The sequence below is a fragment of the Pteropus vampyrus genome, unplaced genomic scaffold, assembly GCF_000151845.1.
Source record: "Pteropus vampyrus isolate Shadow unplaced genomic scaffold, Pvam_2.0 Scaffold101, whole genome shotgun sequence".
Taxonomy (NCBI): Eukaryota; Metazoa; Chordata; class Mammalia; order Chiroptera; family Pteropodidae; genus Pteropus; species Pteropus vampyrus.
The window spans coordinates 81732-96343 of record NW_011888882.1 but is presented as its reverse complement, the minus strand read 5'-3'; the positions used below and the strand labels follow the sequence as shown (position 1 = coordinate 96343).

General features: G+C 35.9%; 1 protein-coding gene across 1 annotated transcript in view; it reads left to right on the top strand.

Annotated features, from left to right (window-relative positions):
• Window positions 1-8934: 8934 nt before the first annotated feature.
• LOC105295190 (nephrocan) overlaps window positions 8935-14612 on the top strand; it is a 15523-nt gene continuing 9845 nt past the window's right edge. Inside the window, exon 1 of the mRNA XM_011364759.2 lies at window positions 8935-9123. Coding sequence (XP_011363061.1) covers window positions 8935-9123 — 189 coding nt within the window. The remainder of the gene's footprint in view (window positions 9124-14612) is intronic.

Sequence of the window (14612 nt, the reverse complement as noted above, 5' to 3'; positions counted from 1 at the left end):
AGTTGTCCGGGAAAGTTGCGGTGGTGACGTCCTGGGTCAGGAAAGAGAGAGTGAGAAAGGGCGGTGTGAGCTTGCGCAATGGCCACGTTTTACCTTTAACATCCCAGTTCCTGTTTGAGGTGGGGTGGGTGCACACTGGCTTATCTTGGTTAATTCAGGGTGGTAACTGCACGTTGAAGGATAGTGGCTGACCAGCTTTTGTTGACTTAATACGAGACTTTTGTGATTAAGAGGCAGGCTTGGGTTCAAGTCTTACACTCTGTGAGGTATTAGCAGTGCCATCTTAGAGTTGTATTCTCTAACCTCGAAGCCTCGGTTTCCAAAATATACATCATTCAGTAATAAGGAAAATGCTTAGCTTCAGTGCTTGGCACTCATTATTACACCATAGGTCATACATTTCCAAGGCAACTACTTAAAAGGTGTATTTATTTCAAAAACGAACAATGTTCCAACACATGACATTTCTGAAAAACAAAATTATGAATATCCATATATTCATAAATATACTGAATGCAGAGCCCTGTTCAGGCATTGGGACATAAAAATGAATGAGACATGACACAAGCAGAGCTCATAGGCTAGTGAGCCTAACTCTTATAGCTACAACTTCAATTTGAATTTTGCCATATCTTTGAGTGTTCAGCGCCTGCTCTTTACCATTCCACCTACCCACTTTTAACCCCCTTCCACTTCAAGAAAAGCCCAGTCTTGGAAGAAAAATGCAGTCTGAATAGTGTAGGCTGTTAGAAATGGTCTCTTCTGCACTGCCTAGGGGAAAATTTTACTGGCTGACTCTTCTGTGGTCTATGCATGGGACAGACTCTTCCAGTTAATCTCTAGCAAAGCCTGCATTGTGTTCTCCTCGCCAACACCATGCCAAGGAGGAATAAGAAATCATAGCTTTAGATTGCTCTCTGGGTACTGCATGGCTGACTGGTTAGGATCAGTCACTAAAGTTCTTTGGCTTTGGCAAAATTAGCTAAACAAAACTAACCATGAGATCTTTGACATGAGCTTAAAATAGGCACCTTCACACAGGATTTAATACACGAGAAATAATATAAAACTCAAATTTACATCCTTCTCCCTTACCTTCCTAATTAACTGTATTTTTATGTGAAGTATTTGCAAGAACATTATTACTACAGCTACCACGTTCCCAGCCACTTAGTAAACTAAAAATTTTAACTTTCATGGCTGAAGTTCTTTTTGTAAGTAAGGTTTTATTGAGCCCAAAATGCTAGCCAAATACTGATCTTGGGGCATGGAGTCCAAACCACCGGCAGCATGGTGAAGTAGAAAATGTCCATCATCCCAGAGTTTTGCAAGTATTTTTATACATCAAGTAAGGAGAAGGGGGAAGACGAAGATAGTCTAAAAGAATTTACATGATCTGTAGGCAAAGGGGTGGGGGAAGGTGAAGTGGGGCCAGTTCTAAGACAGCAGAGACACAAAGAAATGTCTGTTAGGGCAGCAGTCTGGAAAGCCCATGTTTAAACAAAGTGGAGGTTTTTGGAATTAGATGGTGCCTGGCTAAAATAATCAGTGGAAATAACCACCTGGAAATTAATCTAAAATTACAATAGACAAAACGGGGATGTGAGAAATCTTTTGTTACCTGTTGGAAACCAGCCGACCAAGTCAAACCAGGTCCCTGAATGGGGGAGCGGAGACTGAGAAAAAAGAGAAGACAGACAGGGTGCAGGAGGGAGAACAGATCTCACAACTGTCTCTCCGAGTTTATTTCTTAGGCTCCTTTTTATACATATTCTGTTCCTTTGTGTATCCCAAGATAACATAGTTAAAGTAACATTTTGAAGATCAAGGTACAATCGAAACTTCCTTCGTACCTCCTATTTCTAATCTTAATCTGCTTCCTCCTGGAATTCCTCAGAACCAGCTTTTTCCCTTTTATATGCAAGCAGGCCTCCCGAGATAATCCATGCACTCCTTTGAATTTTGGGAGCTTTAGCTCCCTACAGTTACCCTGTGAGCAGCCATTAACAAACTAGCAATTCTGTCTCTTTCTCTCACTCTCCAGCCACTGTAAATTAATTTGAAACATCTCAGAATTGTTTTTTTCACTCTACATAATATAGTATATCATGCAATGTATTTTCAGGAATTTCTAAGTGAATAATTTTAAATTGGAGGGAGGACACATACCTGGAATCACGGTAATAATAACTAAATCGTGGAGTGCATTCTGTGTGTTAAGCATGTGCTATTTGCTTTATTCTTTGACCTTCACACAATTCTGTGAGGTAGCTATTATCACTTTTTTATAACTGAGTCACAGAGAACTTAAGTATCTTGGTAAGATCATACAGCTAAAAATCAACTGACATGAGATTTCAATCTAGGTATCTTTTTCTCCAAAGCCTTAGAAGTTAACCATTGGTTATAGAAGAATGAAGGAATCCATTTCTTCTTGTGTAAGTTACCAGTGTAATAAATTGGCAAATCAGTCAAAAAGATTTTTCAAAAAAATTTTTTCCCAGTTATAGCCATATGCAGATCTATTAATATGTAAGAAATATTGCCAAAAAAGTAATTGTAATACTCATTTTCTGTTACTTATCACTCTTTAGTTTAAATGGACTACACTTGAAAATAAATTTCATTTCTTTAAAAAGATATTATTTAGCTTCTTGCTATATTGTGTAGGTACGACTGAAATGCATTTTAAGTGTTTATATGCTTCCAGTGCTCTGATCCTTGGTGAATATTCCCATTTTCAGGATTGTAGAACCCAGTTCCATTTCTGTTTATAATCTTTACATCTTCAACAAATCATCCCCTGTGTGTCCCAGAATATTTCATCTCATATTGTCCCTTCTCATTACCATGCTATGTAGCAGCTGCCACATCCCTATGTACTTGCTATCTTGGTGCTATGTGACTAATTCATATACTCATGAGGAGCCCTCTATGTAGACATTATTTTTTATTCACCTTGATGGGGTTTTGCATTTCTGCAAGTCACAATCTAAGTTGGAAATGAAAAGCAGAGTTTGATATTCAGGTGCTGCCATCTGTTGGCAGCATACTATATCTATATTTATTGCCTTATTTTGACCTGGAATTTTGTAATTGTATGTAATTTCAATACTTATGGGATTTATTTTCCTAGAGATAATAAAATCTTGATGCTAATATTTGCAGTTGCATTGGTGGAAACTTCCAATAACTGTTTCATGAATCATGCTTACATGATTAAAAATTTCTAATATAACTTAAATGTAACTGTCTTATTTTAGGAATTTGTCCTTACAGAGTTTTACCACAAGGAATTACTAAGAATAAACAGGGTGGGAACTAGGACATTGGGGAAGAAGGAAAGATGCTAAAGATTGCTTTGATAGGTACTAGTAATTACCTCTGAGGTTAGAGTTCAAATATTTATTAGAGCATCGTTAATTGGAAAGGTACTATAGTGAGAGGACATAGATCTACCTTAGAGAGGGAGACTACCATTTCATGAACTCTACTGTGTGCCAGGCCCTATACTAAGCTTCATATGTATCATTTACTCTCCAGTATCCTTACCAGGAAAAGGAAAAAGTATTGAGTGCTGTTGGTCATGATAAACATGTTGTTCTATGATTAATAAAGATAGCCAAGGAAAACCTATTACCATTTTACTTTGAGCTATGTGGAGAATGTCTTGGAATATATTATATTCACGTATTATTTATGTTTATTCATATTTACTAACAATTTGGAATTTTGTGATAGACGTGGTAATAAAGTAAGTGATTTATTAGCCTCATTCTCCTGATCATTTCTTTTATATATACCTATGGAACAACTGTTTGCTCTCTTGTTCCTAAAACTTAAGAATTTTGATACAGTGATTTAGGATTAGCTCAAACACCTCTTCCAGGAAGCCTTCCTTTTCTCTGATATGATACTGTGGACTCCATCCCCATTTAGTTTCCTGCAAATACTTACTATAGCATTTATCTTTATTTATTTATTTATTTTTGGAGCCCCTTAGACTGTGAGCTTTTGGGCAGTAAGAGCTGTATCTTGTTTATCTTTGAATCCCAGGTCCTAACATAGGATCTGGAAGATAGTAAGAATGTTAAAAATGCTTGTGGGATCAGTTGAATAATTGAGATATTACAACAGTCTGCCTAGGAAATTCTAAAAACAGCCACTTTTCAAGACATGCTTTGATACCTGCCAGAGAGCATAGTTAAATACATTTTCATATTGGCTCAGGAGTTAGGAATATCTATAAAATACAAGTTAAGTATCTATAAGATATGTATTCCTTTAAAATCCAAGGAATACTTTTCTCAACCTAAAGAGAAAAGTTTATTTAACAATGATCTGATTGATTTGACTAATAAATTCAGTATAATTTAGGCTTTGAGAATTATTTTACCTATTTGATAGTTAAAATATATGAGATAATACATTTTGTATGGTATTCCCAAACTTAAAAACAATACATAAAAAACAAATTTAAAAATCCCTGTTACTGTATTTTTTACTCCCTTACACTCTCAAAGACTGACTGTAACTGCTTTTCCACTGTTACCTGATCTACAATCTTCATTTCCCTTTCCTATAGCTCCAGGTTTGGTTCAGCATTATCTAAAACCACCATTTATCAACAGCGGTATCAGAGTTTACTAATATTGATTCTTCCTCTTTTATCCACTGTCAAGCCACTGCTTATTTCTCAGATTATCAGACTTTACAGATCAAACATAGACTACCCCTCATCAGCCTCTGACATTTATATTTCTTATAGATTAGTTCTATAAGGGGCCCAAAACAATTGCATTCTGAACACCCATTAACATTCATTATCTTTGCACTTATATTAAAAAATACAAGAACACTTTAAATTATCTCATTAGAATTTTCATAGTCTTCTAAATGAACAAGTCAGAAAGTATAAAAAATTATATAAAAGCCGTATCACAACAGTTGTTGGAAATAGAATTCGTTTTGTTCTCAGTTGATTATAACTCACTCAGAACTCACTCTGTTTTTATGGTCATGGTAAGCAGAAAGAGTGAGGGTGAAGAGATTTCTATAGTTGACATTTGTCGCTACAAATCAGGGACTAAAATCAGGGAGTGAGGGTGAAGAGATTTCTATAGTTGACATTTGTCGCTACAAATCAGGGACTGTTCATATTTGAACCCCCTTCCTCTGTTTAGAGAATTCCTTACCTTATATGACTCAAATATTGGATATAGAGGCCTCCTCCCGTAATGAACTGAAGATGTCAGCTTTGTGACAACTAGAGCACAGGCATATCACCTAGGCTCACCTAAAAAAAAAAAATTCATCCACCTGAAATTTTTAACATGGAAATGGTGAGGCAGGGATTGGGAGAATTTTTGTTGGTAGGAGCTGGGAGTTGGGGGTAGCAGCATTCTTTTTCAGTAGCAGCAGTGCCAGCAATGGTATCCAATTTCTGGTTCAGTGGTAGAGGCCATGTTCTGCAGGGACTCCATACTGAAGTGTGATTTGCCTGTGGCCCTGGCTATATGGCCTTCCTTTATTCTTGTCCATTTCCAAAACTGGTTCTTCAGGATTTCTTACAATCTCAATTTTTTTTCAATAATTCCTTTTCTGCTTAAATCAGCCAGAATTTGTTCGCATTGCTTGCAACTAATAACCCAAGCTGATAACCACTATCATTTATCGAGACCTTTTTTTTTTGTCTGTGAACTTGACATGCCTTAGTTCATTTCATCTCTTCCTTTTTGTAAAATGGATAGTGTCTTCCCCATTTTAACTTCATTCTATAGCAGAAAAAATTGGAGTGTAGAGAGATTAAGTAGCAGAAAATTTTACTTTTTGTTTTACCGTCAATTTATGCTCTTTTTTCACAACATTCTTCAGAAGAAAACAAGTTTAAAAAAGAATCATATTCAAAATTACTTTATTCTTTAAAATTTCTTTTTCCTCAGACAGAGATTTTCATAAAGTCATCTTTTTAGCACTTGGTTGATCAGTTTTGTAATAGGACTCACAAGCCAACGCTTCTACACCCTAGTGAGGGAGAATTTGGGTTAGTTTCTTCTTTGGAATTCATTTTCCTCTCTATAATGGAAACTTGCCCTTTGCTTTTAATAATGCAGAAAGGCCAATGTCCATTGCATAGAGGCCTACATTTATGTTTATTGCAGTTTCTTAACAATGGCACTATTGACATTTTGGACTGCATAATTCTTTGTTGTGGGGGCTGTCCTGTGAATTACAGGATGTTCAGTAGCATCCCTGGCCATTATACCCTAGATGCCAGTAGCACTGCCTACCCACCCACCCCTAAATTTTTACCGTCAACAAAAATGTCTCTAGACATTGCCAAATTGTCCCTGTTTGAGTACCATTGGGTTATAGAACTAAAGATAAAGATAAGAAAGCAGGTCAGGGAAGATCCTGGCTTGAAAATCTAAACAAAGATATAAATTTAATTCAATCCAACAAATGCGGGACATATTTTTTGAGCCTGCAATCTTTCTTGTGCTGAAAGACTAAACCTACATTATGGGCTGTATTTTGAACAGAGTTTCTGGGTGAGTCATTGAGTTTCCATACTTGAAGAAGGCACCCATGTTCCTTTACTCAGTTTCTCCTTACCCAAAAAAGCCAAGTAATAATGATCAGATAAAGTTTTGTTAAGTCCTTTTTAGGAATTAACATTCAGCCTTCAGGACCCACAAGTGCAAGAGCTAAACACCCAAACTAAAGGTAGAAAGCTTTATACCCATGGCCCTTAGTCAACATGTGAAAACTCCAGAAGTCAGCAAAAAGTAAAATAGAAGCTAAGCAATGTGACAGCTTTTGTGGCTGCCTCCTAGCACAACATAACTGCAAAGGGGCCTGCCACCTCCAGAGTAGATACCATAAAACATGTACATCCCTCAAGCATTCAGGCTGTACCTTCGTATTATACTTTCTCTGCAGTTTATATTATCAACAAGGTTTTTCCTTCTCCCTGACCAAAAAAAAAAGTTGACTTCTCAACTTAACCCTGAATAAATAGGTGTGGTCTGGAGAACAGATGGATCTTTTATTCTTCCACGCATTCTCAAACTTTTTATAATCAAAGTTATTTATGCTTATAAAGGACACATCCTTAAAATCCAGCACTTAGAAAATAGTTAACCAAATTTAGACAATACTCTTGATGGCCTATTAAACATTTGAAGTTATATTTATGGAGACTATGAAATAATAGGGGAAAATAAAATAGTAAATAATGAAGAATATAAAGTTGCGTGAGTATATTTACAACCTGATAAAACTATTCACAGTCTAAAATAGTAGTATATTAGAGATAATGCCAAAATTGCAGGTAAGCTAAAGAAATACCATGGAAAAGAAGGAAGGAAGATGAAGTATACACTAATTTCAAGGCTTAATCAAAGAAAAGAGAATCCTGTGGCCCCCAACAGAGAATGGAAAATGAACTCATTGCTATGCTGCATAAAAGCAAAATTAGCATCGTTGATGGCAGATGAAAGGATAAGATTTTGCGGGCATTTTGTTTCAAGTAACTAGGAATTTACCTTTTCAGCAACATAGGAAAAGAAGTGTTCAATAAGTATTTCTCTTTGTTGTTTCAAAGCCTAGGCAGAGAAAAGTAACTGGACAAATGTTTGATTTGTTTTTTTTTCTCCCCTCCCTGCTCTTTTTTCCAAATGTTTTTTGAGCATTACTTTGCCATTTGAAAATTCTAAAAATTAAAAAATAATTCTATTACTAAACAGAGAAATAAATAATGTTTATTGAAAATCAGAATATTGACAGAAAAGAAATCTCTTATCACTCCTTGTCAGTGATAGTTAAAGAAAACAGAGGAAAAAAAACCAGAAAAAAGTCAAAAAGTCTGTTGGGAAAAGCACACAGAAATCCTTACTCTGGAAATAGAATAAATTGATTATTAGATCAAAGAAACATTTAAAATGAATATTGTCACAGAGAGAGGTAAAGTTGGAAAGATCAGAGAGCTTTTCAATGTTAGAAAGTGTTTCTTTAGAGCAGTCTGCTAGGCCTGACCAGCGTGGGGAAATTTAGGTGTTCCACTGGCGGGGAGAGAACTTCTCTATATAATCTTTTGCTTAAAATGCTTTTAAATCTCTCAAAAGGGATGGCCACGGCAGGACAAAAAGCCACAACAAAGGAGTGCCTAGGACAAGTGAAGTTTTCCCTCTCCAGTCAGGTTTCACAACCTACAAGTTCCTTTGAAGAAACTAGAGGCTTTTTTCTTCCATTATTACAAACAGATGAAGATAAATTAACCCATTTTGATGTTTTATTGTCATTTGAGTCAACAATATTTTTGAATAACAAAAATATTTCCCAGATATGATATTTGGAAATCAAGTGGATTGAGTGAAAGTTGAAGAAGTTATCTGTAGCTCTGAATATCTCTTCATTGTACCCCACTGTTTCACCTAGCAATAAAACATTACCGAGATAATAATAAATTTAAAACTTGCCTCTTTTCTCATACTAGTTAATGTGAGAAGAAAACACCTGCCTGTTGTGGTGCTGCAAAAATGGTTTTAATATAAGGTCACAGAAAATTCAAAGGTTTTATAGCCCCCTATAAAACAGCTCTTTGTCTTTTCCCACTAATTCCCTAGTGTCACATTTAACAAAACAAGGGAACTACAGATAATAGAGGTGTTTGCAGATTAGCCTTTCAAGCCATAAATAACATAGGGTTTTGCTCACCTACAAATATTAAGGCAGCTTATCAATGTTTAAGCCCCTTCTTCTTTGTAATGGTTGCTAACATTTTAACCCAGGCAAATTGAGAGGTTTTTTTTCCCTGTCTTCTTACATCGACTGAGTACACATTCATAAGATTCTATTATCAGATTTCATGGTATAAAGAGCGAGACATCACCTAAACACTCGCCTGCTACCTGAGAGGCCCTATTTTGTAAGATGCATCTGCTTTATGCATTCCTTGTTTTGCTCTCTCTTAGTGATGGTTTCTATCCTAACTGTCCTGGAAGATGTAGCTGTGATTCTGTGCAGTTGGTGCAGTGCTACAGGCTAACGGAGGTACCGTCAGGTATTCCTTCCACCACCAAGAAGCTCTACATCAGCCACAGCAAAATTCAACACCTTCAGGTAACTATTCGTTCTACGCACAAGTTGCTGCAATTTTGTTTTGTGTGGCAGAGTGAAGTGCGAGAGTGAAATTGTTAAACTTGATTTAAGTAATCAAAACTTAAAGTTAGCACTCAAAACTTAAAAAAAGTTAAAACTTAAAATTCAAAAAAATAGTCAAAACGTATTAAGTTTGGGTCATTGCACTAGCCACCATCTTGCTCTGTACTACTGAGAGGTTATATTGCCTCTGGATATTTCTTTTTAGGAAAGCCAAAACAAACAAACAAACAAATAAAACCCAGAATCTGTAATTAATGATACTTTATTTCAGTTTTTATTACATTTTTTTTTTTCTAATTATGTCATTGCAAAGTAAAATAAATGTCTCTTAGAGTTTGATAGCATATGGCCATTTTATGTCCCAGGATTAAGAAAAAGTACTTTTGTTTATGCTATAGAAGCAGATGATACTTAGAGCATTACAAGACTATCAGGATGAATCCAACATAGGAGAATTATTCATACAGACCTTACATCCAGCCAAGCATTAGCGTCTTTGTGGAAACATATACAGAGGAAATACATGTTTGTGTTTTGCCATGTTGCTGCAATTCTTGTTCTATGTGCTTTTAATTATGACTTTTATTTTTATGTTTACCTATTCGGAGGGCACTGAAAAGAGTGTTATAGTTTTATCTGAGTTTAAAACAAGAAGGAACTTTTGTTTTAAGCCTTTAGTATTTTGAAAGGGATCAAGAGACTAGGATTCTCACCTTAGTTTGCTCACTACCTAGAGAGATAACCATCTGATGCAAGCAGTTAAAAAAATCTCTGGGCCTCACTTGTTACCTTTATGAAATGAGAAGGCTGGATTAGACAGGTGATCCAAGACCCCTTCTAGATGGGAAATTTTATGGCTCTTTGATTTTACCTTTACTGGCCGCTGCTTCTACTTCACAGATCCAAATCCTAAGATAAGGAAATGGCTTTCTGTGATCCAGGTGCAGAATTTACTTCCCCTTCAAATAAAGACACTCCCCTCCTTTCTTTTAGTTAAAAAATTTTAATATAGTTGCACATAAACACAGAAGGTTTGAAATATGTGGCATGGTATTTATTTTGTGGCTTAATAAGCACAATTGCCTAGTCGTCATCTGTTTACTTTCCTTTTCGAATCCACTAGTACCCAATGCCAGGGAGCATGTGACCGGGTCAGGTCTTAGCATTCAAGCAAGACACCTGGTTAAAGGGCAAGATGCTTAAATATTTGTTCTGAGAACTTCAGATGCTGAGAGCTAGAGGGTCAGCTAAGCCTGCTAATGCTCCTACACTGCTGCTTGGCAGCCTGGCAACTAATAAGATGAAATTATACCTCTCATCAAATTCAGTTATTGAATCAGTCCGTTTGTCATTGGTTTAGGTTCATTGAACAGCAATACTGCCACTCCCCTGACTTTGACCCAGTTAATTATCTCTTGGAAGAATAGTTTCCAGCAGAAAGGTTGGTGAAACACGGGATTGTTTTGTGAAGGAAATAAAAAGCTTTGAGCAATAATACTATGTTCTTCTTTTAAAAACCCTTAGGTCTTAAATGATCATATTTCTCTTGTATTTGGTGAATACAATGTATATTGTGTTTATTTGGTTTGAATTATAGAATAGGATGCCTATATTTAAAGAAAAAAATATCTTACAATGGATCTTCAGATGAATTGCAATAGAAATTTTGTGTATATATATACAAATATATGCATCTATGTATATAAATATATGCACATACATATCACACATATATATGCATGTACGTACAAATACATATATACATACACACATGTATATGTGTCTATATCATTAAAAAAAAAGTATTTCCGCTTTGCCATAGCTGTCTATTGTCTTGGTTATACTATAATCCTCTTTATGCCTGAAACTTCTCCATTTAAAAATCTTGAATTCCCATACCCTCTCTCTGGTCTTCACCTCCTTTCCTGTCAGCTGTCCTACTCTACATTTATCTTTCCATCTCATGTAGACTTCTAACCCTAGAACTACCCACGTAATCAGTGTATTGTTTATCTATCTTCTTTTTCTACCCCTTCCCTTTTTGCATGCACAACGAATTATCTTAACGACCTATCCAGCAAAGCCTCAGGCTTCAATTAGGGTAACTATTTGCTTTTGTTTGTCCTCTATCTGAACATATGGGTGCTGCTGGAGAGGACCACACAACCTCTTTACATGTATATGTTTATATATACATATATGATGTTTGGAAATATCACACGTTTGTAGAATCACCACAAATCCAAGATCTCCAACCTCATCTGGGTCTTCAGTGTCACCCATCTATCTTCTCAGTTCTTTGTTAGTTCTTCTCAACATATTCCGAAACTTCAATACTGTTTTGGATTGCCTTCTCAATCCTTGTCCTCTTTATTCTCACCAGATAGCTGGCATCCAATTTTACTGACAAATCATGACAAAATGGAGGCCATTAGTCTTAATCTCCCTCAATTTCTGCTGACTGTGTACTAGTTTGTCTCCATCCAATTCTGCAAACACTTTCTTTCAGAGAAGAGGAGATGTCCCTCTTCTATTCAGGGCAGCCTCCCTTCCGTGCCCTTGATTCCATTGTTCTCACCTCTCCCTGAATTTTGCTTCCTTATTCTTCTCACTCCCATATCTTCAGTTGCTCTTTCTTTACTAGCTCCCTGTACTAGCAGAAAAATATGCTTCTTTCATTGCAATAAAAAATAAAAATCTTTTAATTCTGTGTCTCTTGCTACTATCTTTATTTGCAAAACTGTGAAAGGGTGATCTATGCTTACTGTCTCCACTTCTTATCTTCTGTTTATTTAATTCACTGCCTCTGGTTTCTGCCTACTTCACACAGCTAAACTGTTCTCTTTCAGACACTGGCTCACTCCTACTTCTTGAAATCTCTACTTTCTTGCCTTCTGTGACACCACCCTTTTATGTTCTCATTATTCCTCCTTGATATTTCTTTTCTGCCCTTTTTTATAGGTTTCTTTTCCTCCTTCATTTCTGGCTTTTCCAGGGAGTCTCAATTCTCAGCCATCTCTTTTCTTACTATGTACACTCTCCTTAGGTGACTTCATTCTATGTAAGTGATGATGGCTCCCATAACTGAGTTTCTATCATACCTTCCTCCCATGTTTCAGACTTATCCAGCTGCCTAATAGACCCCTCCACCCCCACCACCTCTTTCTCTCAACCCAGGAAAGATGTGTGGCCCTCTAATGCTTGGAGCAGGGCCTGCCTGAAATTGAAACTGCCTGAAATTGAAACTAGAAACAAAATCTTTATGGAGAAGCCAGCAGGAGTTGCCCTTCTGCTTTTCTTCATTTTACTTGCCTTGTTTTTTTTTTTTTTTTTAAACTTTTCATATTTTATTGTAACTTTTACATACATATTGAACTCTCTAAACTCAAAAACTGTGAAAGCAGAAATTATACTTAGCTAAACTTCCTATGCCTAATTGTTAACACCAAGCCATACATACCTTGCTTTTTAAGCAACATTGAAAAAACTGCCTGCAGCCCCAAGGCTAGCTCTAGGGCAAAAGCATCTCTTTCTACATCTCTCCCGCACAGCTCTGATTAGGCCAGGGAAACTACGGGTCTGGCAGTATTTTTTCCTTTTATCAGCTCTCCAAACTTAACTGAAAAGTTGAAAGTCAGTGGGTGTCTTACTCACTGTTTGTGCCACCATAACACTATATTCTTCAGTTAAATGAATGTTATAGTGGTAAGGTGAAATATGTATGTGTCAGGGTAAGATAAACCTGGATTGCTGGTTAGATATAGTTGCTAGTTAGATATATTTGGACAGCTTACTTTGCCTTTCTGAGCCTTAGTTCCCCTCTGTGAAAAGGGAATAATCATGCTTACTACATAGAGCTTTGTAAAGATATAGTAAATACTTAAAGGTAGCCATTTAAATTAATAATGGTCAAAAGTAACCCACATCGACTCTGACAAAAAGAAAAAGTTTCTCTATGCTTAACAAGAGAAAACAACTGTCCATTGGATTCAGTTAAGAATATGTACTATATTTACTATTTAGCAAGTCCATATACTTTACAAATAGAAATCAAGATAAATTGACTAATTGAAGCTCTGACACCACACTTTGTCTTCTCCCCAAATAAATTGCCCATTCAGATCTGTGTCATCTCTGAGACTTGCCACATAGTCAGCAATCTTTTAGGGTTTGTGGTCACGCAGATAGAAGTGGAATTATCAGTAACACCAAGATCTCCTTTTGGGCAATCAACAGTCCAAGAGGTGAAGATCTATGTCTGGAGTCACTTCTGACTTTATATGAAAGAAAAGCTTAGGAAAGGGCACTTCAGAATGGAGAGTGGATAAAAGAACAGTGAGTCTTGTATAGGTCATTTAACTTTTTGGGGGGGGGAGGGGCACTGAAATTCTTCATCTCTTAAACAGGAGAGTTAGACTAGATAATCTCTAAAATCTCTGCTTTTCTAAAAACTCTGACTTGTGTCCAGATCTTGAGTCTATTTGAAAACATTAGTTGTAGAACAAATGCAATAGAAAATGCATTAGAAAATGATAAGCTGAGAAAGGAAGGTCTTTGGATTTTAATAGAGCTTGTTGAAATTCTTAGCCCTTTCCCTTACTAGTTTTCTCATCTAAAAGTCAGTGTTGATAATAGCAAACTTGAAAGGTTATTAGGAGAATTAATGATAACATATTAAAAAAGCACTTCATGCTTGTAGATATTCAAAAAGTGCAAGAAAAAAATTTCTCTGATAGGTCCTTCCTAGTGATTGATAGTGGTATTTAGAACATTTAAAAATTTTACTTTAATGCTTTAAAACATTTTAAAATAATTTATCGTTTTATAAAATCCAAACAATGAAAAATATAGTGAAAATCCCTTGTAATCTTACACCCTAGTGTTAGCAACTGTTAGTAAGTTTGGTAAAAGATTTCCAGATTGTTTCAATTTTTGGCTTATAAGATGATGCAACAAAGAACATCTTATCTCATAAATCATTGTGCAATTTATAAGTACTTTGGCCAGAAGTAAACTTACTGGGTCAGAGAATATGTAGCAAAAGTTGGCCAATATTGCATGTCTAAAAACAGTGTGTGAAAGTGCATAAAATATTTTTGATATCTTACACTGTTAGCAATCATAAATAAAAACAGCCAGAACCTGAGTTTCCATCCTTTTCCAAGAGATAATTTAAAATAAATCCTGAAGGGAAAGATGAAGTATCATTAGTATTGAATTATAGTACATATGGTTTTTTTTTTTTACCATAATCATCTTTATTTATTGCTTTCCTCCCATCTCTCCACCCCTGCCCTTTTTTTTTTTTTTTTTTTTTTTTTTTTTAATAGCAATTTTGCTCTAGAAGATTTGATTCTTCTGGCCAGTGGAACTGAGTCAGTAGAAAACGATACTTTCAAAACTCTGAGTACTTTGAAGACCTTGGAACTCTGGAAAAATAAGCTCAG